Source organism: Chenopodium quinoa, unplaced genomic scaffold, assembly GCF_001683475.1.
Source record: "Chenopodium quinoa cultivar QQ74 unplaced genomic scaffold, ASM168347v1, whole genome shotgun sequence".
In the NCBI taxonomy this organism is placed as follows: Eukaryota; Viridiplantae; Streptophyta; class Magnoliopsida; order Caryophyllales; family Amaranthaceae; genus Chenopodium; species Chenopodium quinoa.
The window spans coordinates 3,650,427-3,670,161 of NW_018744878.1; the positions used below are offsets into that span (position 1 = coordinate 3,650,427).

General features: G+C 34.3%; 2 protein-coding genes and 1 pseudogene across 2 annotated transcripts; 2 read left to right on the forward strand and 1 right to left on the reverse strand.

The window, feature by feature from the left end:
- The first annotated feature begins 227 nt into the window (after positions 1–227).
- Positions 228–3,552, forward strand: LOC110705581 (protein JINGUBANG-like). Its single transcript, XM_021883470.1, has one exon. The coding sequence runs from the start codon at positions 1,820–1,822 to the stop codon at positions 3,134–3,136; it is 1,317 nt and encodes a 438-aa protein (XP_021739162.1). The 5' UTR covers positions 228–1,819; the 3' UTR covers positions 3,137–3,552.
- A 7,389-nt stretch (positions 3,553–10,941) lies between these two features.
- On the forward strand, positions 10,942–12,298 carry LOC110705582 (annotated as a pseudogene).
- Positions 12,299–12,384: 86 nt separating this feature from the next.
- Positions 12,385–17,665, reverse strand: LOC110705583 (2-dehydro-3-deoxyphosphooctonate aldolase 1). Its single transcript, XM_021883471.1, has 3 exons — positions 17,135–17,665; positions 15,331–16,254; positions 12,385–12,850 (listed from the first exon to the last, which is right to left on the reverse strand). Exon 2 carries the CDS (start codon positions 16,219–16,221, stop codon positions 15,349–15,351), a length of 873 nt encoding a protein of 290 aa, XP_021739163.1. The 5' UTR covers positions 16,222–16,254; positions 17,135–17,665; the 3' UTR covers positions 12,385–12,850; positions 15,331–15,348.
- Between the last annotated feature and the right edge of the window lie 2,070 nt (positions 17,666–19,735).

Below are 19,735 nucleotides of genomic sequence, written 5' to 3' on the forward strand. Positions count from 1 at the left end.
TCATGATAAAATTCATTGTTAATAAAGTCATATATTATAAAACTACGGTCAAAGTTTGTTTATGAATATTGAAAAAAAAAAACTATGGTTATGTTCACTTTACCTTATTATTTTTTAAACCGAAACTATTTTTGTTAAACTGTACTTATTTTTAGTAATCTAAATAATTTTTTTTTTATTGATTCTCTATTATATTTCTTCGTTAAACTTACCGATATTTACTAAATTAAAATTATTTTAATGAATTAGTGATTATAATTTTTTTAAGGCAAAGTAAATCGGGTCTAACATGTCACGTATTTGGAGACAGAGAGAGTATGATTTGTTTCCTTCAAAACCAAAAAATTGAAATAGTGGCAAGTACTTTGTATATGGTTATTGTACCGGAAAGAAAGGGCAAGTTAACCAACCTAGTATGATACTACTATAGGAGCTGTAACCAAATCATGCCTTAGCGGCTTAGCACTGATACAATCTTTTGGTAAATTAGGTTTTTTTAAAAGTTTCGGTTATAGAGTCAAGATTGCTGAAAACAGAATTTCATTAAAATGTTTTTGGTGCAAATCTCTCTGGAATTAACCTGCATCTGTCACGTGCAATTATCGTACTGATGTACGAGTAATAATATTTATCAGTTTATCATCGATCCCTTACCATTTAACGAGAATGTTGTCCGTAGCCTGTTTTGAAACTTATTATCAGTATTCACTATTCAGTGTAAGTTGATAGACAGCTATGCTGTTTGTTAGCAGTGACTTTTTATTTTTGTTTTTAACCGTCGTTCTTCTCTATTTCTTCGATGCAAATCCTATAATTTGCCAATCGATGCAATAATTTCCTGGTATATGGTCTTATGTACTGTTATAGGAGTGCTAAATGCTTCTATCAACAGTGGTATGGTTCGTTTTTTGCTACTCGTATTATAAATGCTCTCCCTTAACTTGAATGACTGCTGGTCTGCTGGGCACAGCAACAACTAGAAGCTTGTCAATGATAAGTTATGAATATTTTATTAGTGGTTTTGGGTGAACGAGGTTAATGTACAGAAACACCAGCTTAACGGGTGTTTTTTCGTGCGATTATGGTTCACGAAAATTCCATAACAAAGTTTTGGTAATAGACTTGGAATAATATGGTTTAGCCCTAACTCTGTGACCTAGAGAGATATGTATGTTCAAATTCTGAGGGTAGAGGATCTATAGTAGCCCCTCAGGTTTGCCTGTATGATTGTATATTACTTTTAGATTCTGGATGACAGCCTGAATCTACTTTGGATATCACATGAATGAGAAGTTTTGCTTAAAATCTGAGAGGATTTTACATGCCATGCTTAGGTGCCTAATGATCCACATCCTTAAGTTTAATGGTTGATGAGCATGTTTAACTAATGAACTATCCGGTTTAGTCTTAGCCATTCGGCAGACACAATTATGCTATTTTGATAGGCAGTGGCTCGTCATGTAGGTCCCTAGTGAGTCCTGCTGTGCAAAAGTGAGGAAAACCCCATCCCTCCGTTTCTTTGCCATCTCCATGTCCTCATTAGGACCACATATAGGGTTTTCCCTCTTTCTACGTATAAATGTATAATACATGTACGAGGTGTTCCCAGATAGCCAATTTTGAACAAACTCCCCCCCTCCCCAACCCATGCTAAAATGAAATAAATAACTAAGGAAATAGAAACAACATAGCTATGTTTCGTGAAATAATGATTGAACCAACTCTCTGTTATTGAATAAATGCATGGTTTTGCATGCATATATACCCCTAGCTCCCAATAACCTAGTTCCAACGCCCAATAACCTAGTTCCAACGCCGCATGCACGCGCACACACACACAAAGATTTCCATAGTTCACATCTCCACTCCTGTTTTTTCTCTTGCGATGGATCGCCAGCTCAATCACAAGAAAAGCCTTTCTTGCTTCTTTGATGAAGATTTTACAGAAGATCAATCACCCAGCTTTCAACACCTCTCTAAGCATAACCAAAATTTTCTTGCTCGCCTTCATGGCACTCATTTCTACCCTGATACCTCACCGATGATGTCTCAAAGCCCTGAATCATCCTGGTCTCCCTCTCCTTCGTTAACCCCCTCTCATCCTTCTCTTCTCTATTGCTGTATCTCCTCTCTCCGTCGTGATGGTGATATTTATTCTCTCACTGTATTCGGAGACCTAGTCTTAACTGGTTCAAGTAGTCGTCGAGTCTATGCATGGCAGTCGCTTGACTGCCATGCAAAGGGTTACATACAATCTAGCTCCGGCGAAGTCCGGGCCATGCAAGTCTATGATGACATGCTCTTCACTGCACACAAGGATCATAAAATTAGGATATGGAACATGAGAACTTGCAGTGGTAGCTTTAGGGCTAGAAAAGTCCTTACCCTACCTTGTGCTAGCCATTTCAAGAGTTTCATTTGTAGGTCTGTTGTCCCACACCATAGGTTAACTGCTAATAAGCCAATTACACCACAACATAGGGATATAATCTCTTGCATGGCTTTTTACTATGTTGAAAGTATTTTATACACTGGCTCATTTGATAAAACTATCAAAGCTTGGAAGTTAAGTGTAAAGAAGTGTATCGACTCGTTTGTAGCTCATGGTGACCACATCAATGACATGGTGGTCAACCAACAAAGTGGCTACCTTTTTACTTGTTCTTCAGATGGAACAGTAAAGATGTGGTTAAGGGTTTATGGTGAACACAGCCATGTCCTTATTAAGGTCTTTAGTTTTCATACCTACCCTATTTATGCCTTGGCTTTAGGTGTGTCACCATCACAAAGGAGTTTCTTGTATTCCGGATCTTCTGATGGATGTATAAATTTCTGGGTGCAAGAGATTTCTACTCACTACAATCATGGTGGAGTCTTAGAAGGGCATCAGTTTGCGGTTCTTTGCCTAGTGACCCTAGATAATTTGGTGATCAGTGGGTCTGAGGATTCGACGATCAGGATTTGGAGGCGAGAGAAAATAAGATTTACTCATGAGTCTCTTGCTGTTTTAGAAGGGCATAGAGGGCCTGTGAGATGCTTGGCTGCTTCTTTGCAGGACGAGCTTGTAACGAGTTTCTTGGTGTATAGTGCTAGCTTGGATCAGACATTTAAGGTGTGGAGAGTAAAGCTCTTGTGAGAAGTGAAGAAATCCCCTGGCCGCCATAGCAATGGAGAAGATGATATGGAAGATACAAATTCTGCAGCGTGTGAGCCTAGCCCTGTGCTGTCTCCTTCATGGGTTAAGAAGAAGCTTCAATGTCGTAGTCTTAAATAGTCCGTTTAATTACAAGTTTTCAGGTTTTATTTGTAATATTACTAAGTTGGAATATCATCTTAGGATATTCAAATAAAGTAGATTATGCATGTTTATGTAATCAGTTGAAGTTACTTCAGCAACGAACATGTAGTACACTAGTACGTATGTATTATTAGTCTATTAAATTATGTTCTATTCCATGTAATTTTGCACCATTACATACCAATTTAAGTTATCAATAAAAATAAGTTTTGTTATCTAAAAACAATGCAATGACCATGAAAGAAATTTTTGAGAAATATAATGTTTTCACCCTTACCTTCGAAATCTTTGCAGCATACTTAGCTTACAGCTCGCAGGTGACCATCCTCAGGAAAACATATGCATGCAAAGTATTATGGGTATAAAACCGTCTAAAAAAAAACTTATTTTGTCTAAACTTATGTTAGGCTATCAATTTTGTGCTTGTTTGTCGAAAAACCGACGTAAATGAAAGATGCAGACATAGAATTTTGGTACTAGTCCATAGTATTTTACCTTGATATGATGTCGGTAAAATCTCTTAAGATCCCTAAATTTTTGTGGTAGTTCATATTGGCTACGTAAGTGATCAATCAATGAAATGTAAATACAAATATTGAAATATACAATAACGTTGTGTGTTTAAAACTTGAGCAGCTTTTGGCAGATATCACAAGTATAATTCGTATATAATTTCAGTCTTTCTGAACATATCTGCATCATATAAGATATATAGGGATGCAATTTCATCATGACTATATGTATCAATTATCTATATATCTATCTATGTTCGTGCTTTCGCGGTCGTCCTTAAACCTTAAGTCAATAAACTTTATACATTCTCATAAATTGATGCTATTTTTTTCAGAAAAGTCAAGGTACGTACTATTCAAATTATTCAATACACAATTGAGCTGTTAACCTATTCATTGCTCAATGAAAATGCTATCTGTATGTATATTGATTTGGAAACGAACTAAATAAAGCACGTACATGTACATCTATCAATTATACTTCATATAATGTTTGTTAGGGCATTTATCTAATTGTTAATGCTTAGTATATGCTATATTTGATAAGTTGAAAGTATGTGAATTCCCAATATTATATATATTAATATATATTAATATGTTATTATGTGAACTAATGTTAGTAGGACATTTGTCTTGATTTGTGCTCGTATTTCCTTAGTATAACTTTATTATATTCTGTTATACAAAATAGATATGTTAATGGTCAATGATGAAACCGGAGTTAATACACATTGATATGTGCTAGAAAATAAACTTTTCTTAATTGCTTAAAATAAATTTCAAATTTTGTATGTTCACCTAATTAATAACAAACTAGTGTGTTTGCTTCAAAAAAATAACAAACTAGTGTGTGGCCCGGGTGATGCCCCGGGTTGCTAGTTTGTACTTGTTTAATTTGCTAATCAAATTCGACTGTTTAGATAGTAAGACTTGTTGATTTTGAGTTTAGGTCTTGCTGTAAATATTTTTTAGTTGTCAAACTCAATCATTACATAATGGAAACAAATACTTCCTCCGTTCTTTATTACTTGACCCGCTTTGACTTTTACACTATTCATTACCCCTCCTTTGACCGTCTTTTGTAAATAATATGTAAGGAAAAATATATTCATGTATGATCTTTTTGGATTCATCTCGATAAGTACTATCATAATATATAACTTTTATAATTTTTACTTATGGATAATTTAAGTTATTGATCGTTAAAGTTTTGCATTGGCAAGCGTGATAAAAGAAACAGGTCAAGTAAAAAAGAACAGAGAAAGTAGTATAATAAGACACAAATTAACTTATCTAAGTAAACTATAATTTTGTTGGATAAAAAAAAACACAATTAATAAATGGCTAAGATGGTAAGACTCTTAACTTTTTAATATAGAAGTATAGATATGTCAAAATAATTTATTTACTGCACTTTACTACTTTTTACTCCTCCATTTTTTTCTTCTCCTACGTCTAGATTTTTACTGTATTTATTTTAAGTTGCAGGGTATTTAATTGTGTTCATTGTATTGGCTTGTCAAAAAATAATGACATTAATTAATTTGCATTTAGTCTATGGTCTTCACTTTTAAAGCTCTTCTCCTATTTTTTTTTTTTTCAACTCTTCATTAAAAGTAAAAAATTTTGTCCAAAATTTAATTTTTGAGTGGGTAGGTTTGTTGTATTCATAAATAATCTTCCCAAATTTTCAACTTCAAGTCACTTTCACATTTTCACTTTGTGTTTGAACCAATATCTTCCAACAACACGTACGTTTTCACTTGTGTTTGAACCAATATCTTCCAACAAGCTTCTAGCTATCCTAACAATAAACAAAGAAGGCAAGTTCAAGTGGACTCATAACATAATATTATTTTCGGGTTTTTATTTTTAATTTTTTTATTTACGATTTTTTTTTTTTTTTAATCCAGTCATAAAATATGATGTATACAACATTTGATTGACTTGTTGGGTATTACCCTCTAAAAACTTTAACCGATTAAACTACCTAGATAATGTACATGATCTTCATTATGGTGATGTGGGCATATGAAGTAACTTTTGGGGATAGCTAGTCACCTCTACATTCCTAGCTGCATGTCTATAACATACTTTTTAATTATTGCTGTATAATTACTAATGTTTATTTCCTCCTTGCCTTAAAAAGTCACTTTTTACAACCCAATTCCTTTAAAGTCACTTTTTACAACCCAATTACTTTACTCTAGTAGTCTAATCTACATTTAATAACTTGTCCTAATCTTTGAGCCAGGCCAAATTAAATATGAAACTAAATTTATTTATTTATTGTATTATTTTTTCCCAGAAAAACTAGAAACTTTGATATGTCTACTTGTTAACCGTTAAACATTCTTTGGTTGTTGACAAACACATTGATAAAAAAAACCAAATTTAACCTAAGGTTTTGAAAGTTGATGAAAACCTTGATCAATAACCAATGCAAATTTATTGGGTGTAGTAGCAAAGTAACCCAATAACTTTTACTTATAGCAAATTAACCCCACAACTTAATATAATTGTGCAATCAAAACCTATACATCAAATTTGAGCATCACATTAAAATATATAAATTTCATAAAATATACTCTAATAAAAGACAAAAAAAAGTTAAAAAAAAATATTAATTACATCCAAAATATTGTGCATATACATTATCATAAATATTAAATACATACTATAAAATATAGAAATTATGGACACTGAAATATGACAAAGGGCGAAAAAATTAACGGAATTTAGCAAACCATCATACTTGATTAATCTCTTCAATTGCTCACATTTAATTGAAATGGTAAGAAATATAACGCATGTATAATACTCTTAATGCTTATTATTAATACAAAAAATTAGCATGTTTTGATGAATTTATTGTTAAATAATGATGCTTAGATGTACGTTGCACGATATGTTAAGTTTTGGGGTCCATTTGCTATAATTAAAAGTTAAGGGGGTAATTTGAACATAGAGTTAAAATCTTGGTGCTAATTTGCTATATTTCCCCAAATTTATTTATTTCACCTTATAACGAAGACCTTGATCAATAAGCAAACTGGAGTTCCAATGGGAAAACTATACAAGTACTCTTTTAGAATAATGAGCATGCATGCATTGAAGAGAAGAATTGATCGATTTATATATACTCTATCACATCCCCAGCATGAAATATTCCACTTTTTTTTTCTTTTTTTTTCTTTTTTTGAAACGGCATGAAATTTTTCACTTAAAAATGGGGGTGGATGACATTTAAATTATGACATTTGTGTCACACTGGCTCTAATATCATGTTAAAGGACAAACTCAACCAAAAGTTTAAGTGGATAATTGAAGCTTAAGATCGATTTACATAATCTATCAATTTCAACCTTGACTTAATTTTTTAAATAGCCTTCAAGGAAGCACAAATAATGTATTTGTATAAAAACTTATATAGACAATAATGTTAAACTATTAATCAAAACTCATGTGCTCCCATGCACCAATTAAATTAGTTTTTTTTTTTCGTATTCTTTCACGAAAAGGAGAAGGATTCAGACCACATCTCAACTCTACATTTATAGTTTAATATATATTGGTCAAGTACTAGAAGTAAGGAAAAAAACAGGTGAAGAATTTTGATCAATTTTTAATCCCTTAGAATCGTAGCGGGAAGGATTTGACTTTGAGACCTCAAGTTTACCATGTGAATGACTCACCTACTATACCGTATGAATACTTTTATGACTCTTGGTCGAACAAATTAAACTTTTAACCCCACCTATTAAAAAGAAAATAAATTTTACAGTAAAGACGAAGAGACCAAAATCCAGTGAAATATAATAAATTAATAAGGTACTTGTATATGAATTTGAATTCGTCAAAGCTAAGAAAACTACAATATGGACAAGTATTCGTTTGTAAACTACGAGATATATATGTAGGGTATACTCTTATTAATAAATGCAGATGATTCATTGATATATACTCTATCATTATCAGAATCATCATAATGGCTTTCTTTCATTTAGGTGCCTTTTCCGGATGTCTACAGTTTTAACCGTTCCAAAAAAAAAAAAAAAAAATAGTCTTAAAGATTCTGTAAAATGGTAAAAAACAATACTCCTTCCATTCCAATATATAGTTTTTGTTTGTGTTTTTAAAATTATTAAAAAAATTAGGAGGAGAAAATGGATAAAATACATAAATAAAAGTAAAAAGTACAATTATAGTCAAAAGTTAGAGAGAGAAAGTGGAACATAGTATAAGGTATGTGCAAAATTTAATGGTAATGTAGGAAGTGTTTAGGGTAAAAAATACCCCAACACGTAGTCTAATCTCATAGTGACACGTGTCCCAATTAAAGAGTGACACATGTCCTTATAGGAAGATGATACGTGGTAACCCAAAGAGCATCTGAATGAGATAAAAAGGGTCTCCTTAATTACATCAGGAGACCTGAATTCCAAGAAAACTGCAAAATGGGGCCCTCAAATGACACATGTTCTTACCCGATTGCACAGCCAATCAAAATCCACCTTTTTAGGGCACAAATTAAACTCTAAAGTGACACACATTCTCACACTTATAAATACTCTAATCATTTATAATGGGAGGGTAGGATTAAGGGTCTGTTCACATTTACTGAACTGAGTTGAACTGAACTGAACTGATTGGAGCTGAACTGAACTGAACTGAATTAAGCTGAAATGAATATTTTATGAGAGAGGGAAATTAGGAGTTGAATTGAACTGAACTGAACTGAACTAATTGGAGCTGAACTGAACTGAATAGATCAAAGCTGAACTAAATTGAAATTAAGTAAATGTGAACAGGGCATAAATACCCTAATCATAAAATGTTAGTTCATGAGTTTTAAACTTCTTTTGCTTTAAAGGGCAATTTAACAATGGGGTTCACATAAGATGATCGGCACTTCCAATCAGTTGGTGGCGAGTTTTGTGTCCGATATATTTTCTCCGTTTTTAATTACTTGCAACACACTATTTTAATTTGGCACAAATTTTACGGAAGATATTAAATTATAGAAAGATAATTTAGGGTATGCTCACATTTACTTAATTTCAATTCTGTTCAGTTCAGTTTAGTTCAGCTCCTGATTTCCCTCTCTCCTAAAATATTCAGTTCAGCTTAATTTAGTTCAGTTTAGTTCAACTCCAATCAGTTCAGCTCCAATCAGTTCAATTCAGTTCAGTAAATGTGAACAGGCTCTTAATTGATAAAATTTAAATTTTTCGGTTTATGACTTTACGTAATAGTCTAATCACTTTAATGATACAATTTGAATTTTAACTTAGTAATTACAGTCAACACATTTTTTTTCTTTTTAATGCTAAAGGAAGTAAAAATGGTGTCTGAAAAGAAAATCATGAACAATACTTAACAATCCAAAAATTAATGATACAATATATATTGTTCTACATGTAATAACCAAGATAGTTTTAATATTCTTAAAAAAAAATGTGTTGATATTTTTCGTAATATAAACGAAGTATGTACCGAAGAGGCGAAGAATAACACATAACATCATTGTAAAAACAGTAAAAGTACCATGATAATCTGTAAAAAAAAAAAAAAAAAAAAAAAAAAAAATGTACGTAGATAGTGCTTAGAAACAAAGACTGAGTAATAAATAAAGAACATAAATATCATTTTAAAAACACATACTAATTACTATATATACTTCATACTTCGTAACATCTATCTATACTTAGTATTTATAAACATAAACCATCATCCCTATCACATCACTAAGAAGACCATGGACACCAGCAAAGGTCGTGGTAGCAAAAGTTCGTTTTTTTTTATAATAAAAAAATTGAAGGCGACATCAACATAGTAGTGCAACTCAATCGACTTCAACAAAGTGCGACTTTCCAATCGTAACGTTCGTGTTACTGCCGTTACGATTGCGGGAGGGTGTTAGGAATATAGGAAAATATATTATTCTGATATATTTTCCATATACATCTCATAATATTATATTTAGGATAATAATATATCTTAGTGATATTCTAAGATAGATTTATGGAAGTTTATATGATACAGTTTATATTGTGTAGGTTATCTTTTGTAGGCTATAAATAATAGTCAAGATCATCAATACAATTCAAGTTATTCTCTCATAAATAATTTGTTATTATGTACAACTGCATATTTACCTATTCATGTTCAGATACGAAGAAATATACCAGGAAGCATTACGTAGAATAACAATAATCAAAAGTTGTTTGTTTGTTTTTTTTTTTTTTTTTTTTTTTGGGGGGGGGGGGGGGGGGGGGGGGGGGGGGGGGGGGGGGGGCTTGTTCCTAGCTTGAATTTGTTGGGCTTTGCCATCTGTTTGTTTAGTGCTTCCTAGCTATTTTGGTTGGGAAATAATTTTTTTTATCCTCACATAATGAGAAAATTAGGTATAGTAAGGGTCTGTTATCTTCAACTTATTTTCAGTTCAATTCAGCTCCAATAAGTTCAGTTCAGTTCTTATCTTAATTTCCTTCTCTCATAAAATACCGAGTTTTAGTTCAGTTCAGTTTAGTCAATCATAACAGGTCTTAAATTCGTTCGAAAAATAACATTCTTTAAATAATTCCTTCTATTCATTCGTAACATGAGTAGATTTTGTCAAAGTTTATACTCCATATTACTTAGTGCGTACATTGTACGTTTATATATTCTTTTTTTTTTTTTGTATGTTGATATACTACATATTTTTCTTGCAATAAAAAAAACGATCTTGCTAACGAGCGCCCCGGGGCGTTAGATAAGGATAAATTATATTGGTTGAAATGGTATTAAGTTAGGAATTCATGACAAAATCACGCGTCATTTGATGTAATTAATGTTAATTTTACTCTAATATTTGCACTTTAATTCTCTTATCTAACGCTCCAGGGGCGCTCATTAGCTTTTGCCAATTAATAATGACCTTAAATTTTAGACATAAATTATTTGTAGTATATCTGTATATGGTGTATATATAAGCATCACACAATGTATACTTTATTTTCCTATGTTAATGGTTCATTGACTATTAGAAATAAAGGTCGAACAACTCACGTAATTATTATGAAATAATGATTAACCAACTGTTTGACGATGATTAAATGCATGGTTTTGCATGCATAAATCCTCCTCCATCCATTGCCCTCAAATAACCCTAATCCAAATTCCACTCACTCAAACAATTTTGATCTCTTACAATGGAAAATCATCAACTCATTACCAAGAAAAACACCCTAATTTCTACCTTCTTTGATGAAAAAATTATAGAAGATCAATCATCCGACATTCCACACTTATCCATTCAACCCGCCTCAGCCTCTTATTATCCCTATATTCTCTATTGTTGCATATCCTCACTTTGCCATGATGATGGCGCCATCAACTCTATCGTTGTGTCCGGAAACCTAGTATTAACAGGGTCAAGCACCACCCGCATCCATGCATGGCAGTCACTCGACTGCCATACAAAAGGCTACATAAAAACCACCTCGAGTGATGTCCGAGCCATGGTGGCTCATGGTGACTTGCTCTTCACTTCACATAAAGATCACAAAGTGATGATGTGGAATATGAAAAATTCAAGAGGTGATTTCGAGCCTAGAAAAGTTACATCCCTACCTATTGATATAACTGGCCATTTCAAGAACTACCCTTTTCGTAAGCATGCAATTGCCTTACAACATAAGGACACTATCTTTTGCATGGCCTTTAACCATGTTGAAGGGCTATTATACACTGGCTCATTTGATAGAACTATAAAAGTTTGGAAGTTAAATGATAAAAAATGTGTTGACTCTATTTTAGCTCATAGAGGAAACATCAATGATATGGTAATCAACCAACAAAATGGATATCTTTTCACTTGCTCTTCGGATGAAACGGTCAAAATGTGGTTAAGGGCTTATGGGGAGACGTCGCATACCCTCATCAATTTCCTTAATTATAATACCTCCCCGGTATATGCATTGGCCTTAAGTGTGTCACCATCACATAGAAGTATCTTGTATTTCGGATCTTCTGATGGATGTATAAATTTTTGGGCGGAAGAGAATTCATTTCAGTGTAATCACGGTGGTTTCCTAGAAGGACACCAACTCGGGTATTATGCCTAGTGACTATCGAGGATTTGGTGATCAGTGGATCTGAAGACTCGACGATTAGGATGTGGAGAAGAGGAAAAGGACGAGTTATTATTCATGAGTGTCTTGCTGTTTTAGGACATAAGAGGGCCTGTGAGATGCTTGGCTGCTTGCCTAAGGATAAGGCTATGATGAGTTTTTTGATGTATAGTGCTAGCTTAGATCGAACGTTTAAGGTGTGGAGAGTTAAGTTGTTATGAGAAGTTAAGAAATTCACCGGTAATTCTAGCACTCGAGAGGATGGTATGGAGAATGAAGGAGATTTTAGGGTTTGAGGCAAGCCCTATGATAACTACTTCTAGGGTTAAGAAGCTTCAATGTCGTAATCCTCAATTCTTCACTAGTTAGTTTTATATTGTAAGAAATTCAACACACTGGCGACCTTGAGTTTATCTACTTTTTCAATATAATTTGAATAAGTAATGTGACAGATAAATTTAAAATGAAGTATTGACATTACGTTCAAATCTCATCCTTTATATATTGTTGATTACATGAATATAATTGTGTCACGCTGTCATCTTCGATTAACATGATACAAATGATAATATAATGATATAAACAAAAAGTAATTTTTGATAAAATTTTCCAGTTATTTAATACTTGTAGACCCGCCCACACCCTGCTACCAGGTAAAGAAAAAAGGACTTCGCAACATGGCTTGCCAATGATCCAGCTGACTACTAATCCATCCCTGCGCTGCTCAGAAATGGTTTCATCATTCATGTTCTCTGCTATTATATTAGACGACCCATAACGCAACTCGATCAAACATGAAGCATGAACATAATCTCGTAATAAATGCATTTAAGCAGATGTTCGAGCTCAGAATACATCATACAAATAGAAGCCACAAATTCAATACCTTTGCAGAATTGCAGCCATGAATATGACCAAGTGTCCTACAAATAAGGAAACTGGTTTAAAACGACAGGCGTATATTAGCCAAAAACGAACAATATACACAACTTTAAAAAAAAATTAAAAAAAAAAAAATAAAATAAAATAAAAACACACACACACACACACACAAGGAACCTTAGAACAGAAGAAGATAAACTTTTGGTCACTGATGATCGCATATTTAGTGCATATATCTGTTGACTTTTTATAAATAAAGTGAAACAAATTGCAAAATCTTAAGACAGAAACTAAGTATATACTGATATACAACTTTAGAGCTGTTTAAGAAGTAATTAACTAAACAATTACTTGAGGATTCGGCTATGTTTGGATAACAAAAAATGGAAGGAAAGGAAGGGAAGGGAAAGGGAGGGAGACAAAGTTCCTTGTTTGGATAATATGTTGGGGGAGGGAAGGGGAGGGGGAGGGGGAGGGGGAGGGAGGGATCCATTTTTCCTCCTCCTTTGATAAAGACCATCCCTTCAAAATTGGAGAGATTTGGAGGGAAAATGGAGCTCATCATTTCCTCCACTTTCCCTTCCTTCCCCTTCCTCCTATTTCCCTCCCTTCCATTTCCCTTCTGATTTGTTATCCAAGCATAGCAGTATTCTTTGGAGGGTTGGAATCCTAAATCTTTTCTTCAATATGAGAATGGTGCTTGGTTTCGATCTATAACCTGCAACAGAAAATTATACCTGTGCATATTGGAGAGTGGATCTCCAGAAAAGCAAGTGTGGAGAAGGGTGCAAGGTAACACTTTGTTTGGATAGGAAGAAATGGATGGAAAAGAAGAGAAGAGAAATGGAGGGGGGCAAAATCTCTTGTTTGGATAAAAGATTAGGGGAAGGAAGGGGAAGGAGAGGGAGGGATCCATTTTCCCTCTCTCTATAATAACCATAATCTCTCCAAAATTGGAGAGATTTGGAGGGAAAATGAAGCTCACCTCCCCCTCCCTTTCTTTTCCCTTCCCTTCCTCCATTTTCCCTCCCCTTCTTTTCCTTCCTTCTTTGCTATCCAAACAATGCGTAAATGTTGCCACAATAGCCTTCTAAATCTCCAATAATGGATGCTGCAACACTAATTGCTAACCTCCAGGTCCGCAGACATTATTTTCAGTGTTCTGGATAAGTAAAACAATCCTGGGATTCTTGAAACTCGACTGAAGAGTCACTTCACTTCGTGACTATCTATCCTTTGACAAGAGAATGTGTGGCATCGATCCCCTCTTACGAGGGAAACATGCCCACTGGTGGAGGTCAAAACCTGCCCCAACTTTCCCTCAAGATCATTTGAAAAAAAATACCTAAATCCTTCATTTAAGATACATTTTCCAAAATGGAATATGACAATCCATAACTCAGAAGATCTATCTGAGACACTTTCAAATTGTAAGAAATGTGATTGACCATTTTGGGATGGAGCCTTAAACATAAGGTCCCATCTGAAACCTTACAACATCCTAAAATCTCAAGCTTACATGGTTACACCTGACCATCACTCCTTGAGACACTTTCAAATTGTAAGAAATGTGATTGACCATTTTGGGATGGAGCCTTAAACATAAGGTCCCATTTGAAATCTTACAACATCCTAAAATCTCAAGCTTACATGGTTACACCTGACCACCACTCCTTCGCTGCATTTTTTTAAATCTATTGTCAAGATCAGGAGTGCATATCTTTGTCAAATTAACAGAACCTAAATTGGGGATTACCGTTAAATTTTGCAGTATGGATTCCCTCATCAACTCTCAAAGACTCAAATGAGAGCTACCTTATTTTCCTTTTAGCAATTAGCACTCTCCATCTCAGTGACATTACACCTTAAGCAAACACACAATATCTCCAATCACCTTCCTTAATACTTATTCCATGTAACCCATACATGCTAAAGGGGGAACAAGATCCCATCCACCGTCCACGAGCACAGTGACATAGTCAAATTGTGAAGTTCAAAAACAATTACACCTCCAAAACCAAAGGAAACATCCAGAAAAACAGAACCGTATAAAACTCAAGCTCACTAGTCACTACAATTGACTTAAATACAAAACTAGAACTAGAAATTAACTAACGATCATCTCAACAAAAGCCATCAGAAATTGGTAATTGTGAATTAGAATCATCTTCAATATCTAATACAAACCTGAAAAAGGCACTGTAGATTATCTGTTTTTTGCAGGGGTCTATTTCCTCTAGCAGCCAAAATACTGGCAACAATTTTAGAAAGAAGAACAGAGAAAGGGAAGAGACTAGCTAATTTAAGAAACAATTGAAAACTTCATAAATGGCACACATTGATACATTATAGAAATACAAGGTTATTAGCAGGTAACAATAAATCAGTTTCAGGCTCTTTAAAGAGAGTAAGGCTCTCAATAAATGACTAACCTAGTTGATACTGCAAAGTTTGTAAACAAGCAGCATTTGATAATCTCAAATCCACTTAGAAAATGAAAGAATGAGCTGAGGTTACAAACCATTGATGGAAGATGTTCCTAATCACGGAATGGTGTGAGATCAATCGCAAATTGTTGCTTCCCTTTGCTTACTTTAGCAATAGCGATCAGCTCTTCCAGCAACTCCTCTAAATGCCGAAGAGGCCATTGTGTGGGTCCATCACATGGTGCACTTAATGGATCATCATGGACCTCCATGAAGATTCCATCAACTCCAACTGCAACTGCTGTCCTAGCAATGCACGGAATCAGCTCCCGAAAACCTCCACTAGCAACACCTCCACCATCCAACTTCTTACCAGCAGGTTGTTGTAGTGAATGAGTGATATCAGCTACAACGGGGCAATTAGCTTCTCTCATCCATTCCAAGTTCCGGGGATCCACAATCAAGTCATTGTAACCAAACATAGTCCCTCTCTCACAAACCATCACATTTTGATTGCCAGTACCTCGGACTTTTTCAGCAGAGTTCACCATAACAGTAGGCGCACAAAATTGACCCTTTTTAATATTGATGATTTTCCCTGTTTTGCCAGCTGCAACAAGGAGATCCGTCTGACGGCATAAGAAAGCCGGGATCTGGATAATATCAGCAACTTTACCTACAGCTTCACACTGTTCACTTTCATGCACATCAGTTACTATAGGAAGATCATATGCTACTTTCACTTTCTCAAGGATTTTAAGCCCTTCAGCCATACCAGGACCCCTAAATGATTTAGAAGATGTCCTGTTTGCTTTGTCGAAGCTGGACTTGAAGATCAGAGGCACCCCAAGTTTGGTTGTTATGGCCTTAATGTGCTTAGCCATCTTCATTATGTGCTCTTCTGATTCAATCACATTAGGTCCCGCGATCAAGAAGAATGGCTTTGCTCCCTTAAGTTGGGTATACAGAGCTGCCGAAGAATCCATATTCTCAGCTATTTCCTTCAAATTGATTCCAAACTGCAAATGCAACAGGGTCAAAATTAATCAAATAAGTATGCTTTAATGTGAACGGTTGAAATAATGTCAAGTTAACAATACAATGAAACAAGATCAAAAACTAAAGATAGAAATCAATAATGATCAGCGTTATTCAGTCTTCAAAGTCAATACAACACATTATCATTTGGAAAAATCCCTTCATTGCAACCCCTAGTGATCTGGATTTCTAAGATCATATCTACCGGTCTCTGCCAATAATCGTTCTTGTCCTCTAGGACAATAATAATAATGTACCATTGTACCAACACATGAAGTTTAAACATACCGACAACAGTTATTGATTTAGAATCCCTCTATCTATGATTCTATTCCCCAAACTTCAACCTTGTTACACTGTCAGTATCCTAGAACCAGCCAATTGATAAAGCAAAGATCCATAAAAAATCCGCGCTCTTGGTTTCGTAAAACCATGTAGCCGCTGTGATTTACCTCCATTCCCATAATAATTCAAGGGACAAAAACTGAGTACACATTCAATATCTAAAATTTTCAGATTCCTTAGTCTCCACCGACAATGTATCACAGTGTAAAGCATTTAATCTCAATCAAAAATTCATAGTTTCAGAATAGCAATTGGCTTACTAATACAGTAATACTACAAGTATTAGAATTACAATCTCAATTGAACCAGTTATACTCGATAAAATTACATTAAAATACAAAATTCTAGCAACAAGATCGACCATTATAACCTTTCGAAACTTGAGTATTTATAATCAATAGTTCAATGATTCACTATATAAGAACCCTAAATCAGTAAATCATCAATACTGGCAACAAAATAAATGACACTAGATTGAGAAATAGATATTCGATGATTTTAGGAAAAACATTTTACCTCGGAAGGTGGTTCAATGGAGGAGAGAAAGCTCAGAAGGCGCTTCAATGGAGATCTCAGAATACGGTTCAATGGAGGGGAGGAGAGGAGAGGGAGAACGCAAACGCAGATCTTGGATGATGGAGGAATATTGATACAGCACTCTACAGTTCTAACTCCCGCGCCGAGTGTGACTGTGTGTGTGAGTGGATGAGTGATGCCAAGATTTGACTTTAACCATTAATTTATCTAATTGCATGTTATGGGTAGAGCTGTCAAAAGCTGACCCGACCCGAAATACCGACCCTAACCCAACCTATTAACCAACCCGTCTGAACCCGAAAAAAAATGGTGACCCGAACCCGACCTGAAACTAACCCTTTATCCGAGTATTTGAGACCCGAACCCGAACATTAACCGACCTAGAAACGACCCGACTCGAAAGTAACCCATAAATTATTGACCTGAATCGAACCCGACCTGAACCGAAATTGACCCAAACCCGTTTTAACCCGTCAAAATCCGAATTCAACCCGACATGTTTCTAACCTGACTCGAATTCAACCCGACCTGTTCCTAACCCGACCCAAATTTAACCCGACCTACTACAAGTCTGACTCGAATTTCAACCCGACCTGTTACAAACCCGACCCGAATCAACCCGACCCAAATTCAACCCGACTTGTTATTGAATCAATATGTATAGGTCTTTATCTCATGTTGGTATTGGAACGGAAATTGAATTCTAACTTTATTCCTTTAATATTTCACTTTGACTTTTAAGAGGTTAGTTTCACAATTTTTTAGGGACGAAACATGTTTTCCGCAAATTATTGACTTGAACTGAACCCGACTCGAACCCGAGAATGACCCGACTTGATTATAACCCTCAAATTATTGACTTGAGCCAAACCCGACTTGAACCCGAGAATGACCCGACCTGATTATAACTCGTAAATAATTAACTTGAACCGAACCGACTCGAACCCGAGAACGACCCTAACTCGTTTAAACCCGTAAAGACCCGAATTTAACCCAACCTATTTTTCACCCGATTCGAATGTAACCTGACCTTTTACTAACCCGACCCAAACCCGATAAGATGAATGACCCGACGTGACCTGACTCAAGCATGTCCCAACTCTAACCCGAACCGCATATGTTATGACATTAACCCGTATTGACCCGACTCGCGCTGACCCGACTCACACTAACCCGACCCGTTTATCCGAATTGACTGCTCTAGTTATGGGTAATAAAATTATTGGAAATTTGATATTATAAAAATAAATATAACTAACTTAGGGCTTGTTTACATTTACTGAACTAAGCTGAATTAAACTGAAGTGAACTGAACTGAGCTGAACTGATTTAAGCTGAACTGAACTGATTGGAGCTGAACTGAACTGAGCTGAGTTGAAATAAATATTTTATGAAAGAGGAAAATTAAGAGCTTAACTGAACTAATTGGAGCTGAACTGAACTGAAATAAATATTTTATGAGAGAGGAAAATTAAGAGCTGAACTGAACTGATTGGAGCTGAACTGAACTGAGCTGAGCTGAAATAAATATTTTATGAGAGAGGGAAATTAAGAGCTGAACTGAACTGATTGGAGCTGAACTGAACTGAATTGATTGGAGTTGAACTGAACTAAACTGAAATTAAATTAATTAGGTTAGTTCCCGTGTCATGCACAGTAATTTTCAATAATCATTGTTAAATTATCATTATAATTAGTTTTTATAAATAAAAAAATTCTAAAAATATAGTTGACAAATTTTGAGAAAAATAAAGGATTACGAAAGATATGTTAGATACTAATTGAGGTAGAAAATGAGCAAAATTATGTTAAAAATGTGTTTTTATAGCTAAATAAACATTTGTGTTAAAAATATGTCAAACCGTTTTAATTTTAAGTTATTTTATTGTGTAAGGTTAGGGAATTTTTGTAAATATGATTTGTTTCTTTAATTGAAATTTATTAATATAAAAAAAAAAAAAAAAACACTTAAGGATACACCAGAAAATGACACGTGTCATTGCTGGTGTGTCTTCTAATATATAACTAGCCTTCTGGCCCGTGTAATGCACGAGTTATGCATATAAAATTGTATTGAGAGATAAGTGAGGAAATATCAGTAAGTCATTCTAGGGTATAATATGTAATCGAAAAAATTGTATTGATAGATAAGTGAGGAAATATCAATAAGTCATTATAGGATATAATATGTAATCGAAAACATGATTAAATAAAGAAATTAAAATTTTGGAACTTTAATCGAAAAAAAGGCTTAAATATAAGGTGGAAGGGCTAAAATTAGAGAGAGAATAGGAAAATGTTGAATTAAAGGGAAGAGATGAAGTGTGTATGAAAGATGAACTATAAGTTTAATGAAAGAATTAAAAAAAATGGTGTAATAAAAAAATTAATAGTGTAAGATGACATGTGGCACTATGGTTAGAGAAGTGTAATAGAATGGATGGGGACATGTGTCTTTCTTAGTATCTTGGTTATAGTTTTTAAATACTAAGTATAGATACTAAGTATAGAGATAGATTATTAATTGATATAAACATTTGTGTTAAAAATATGTCAAACCTTTTTTATTTTAAGTCATAA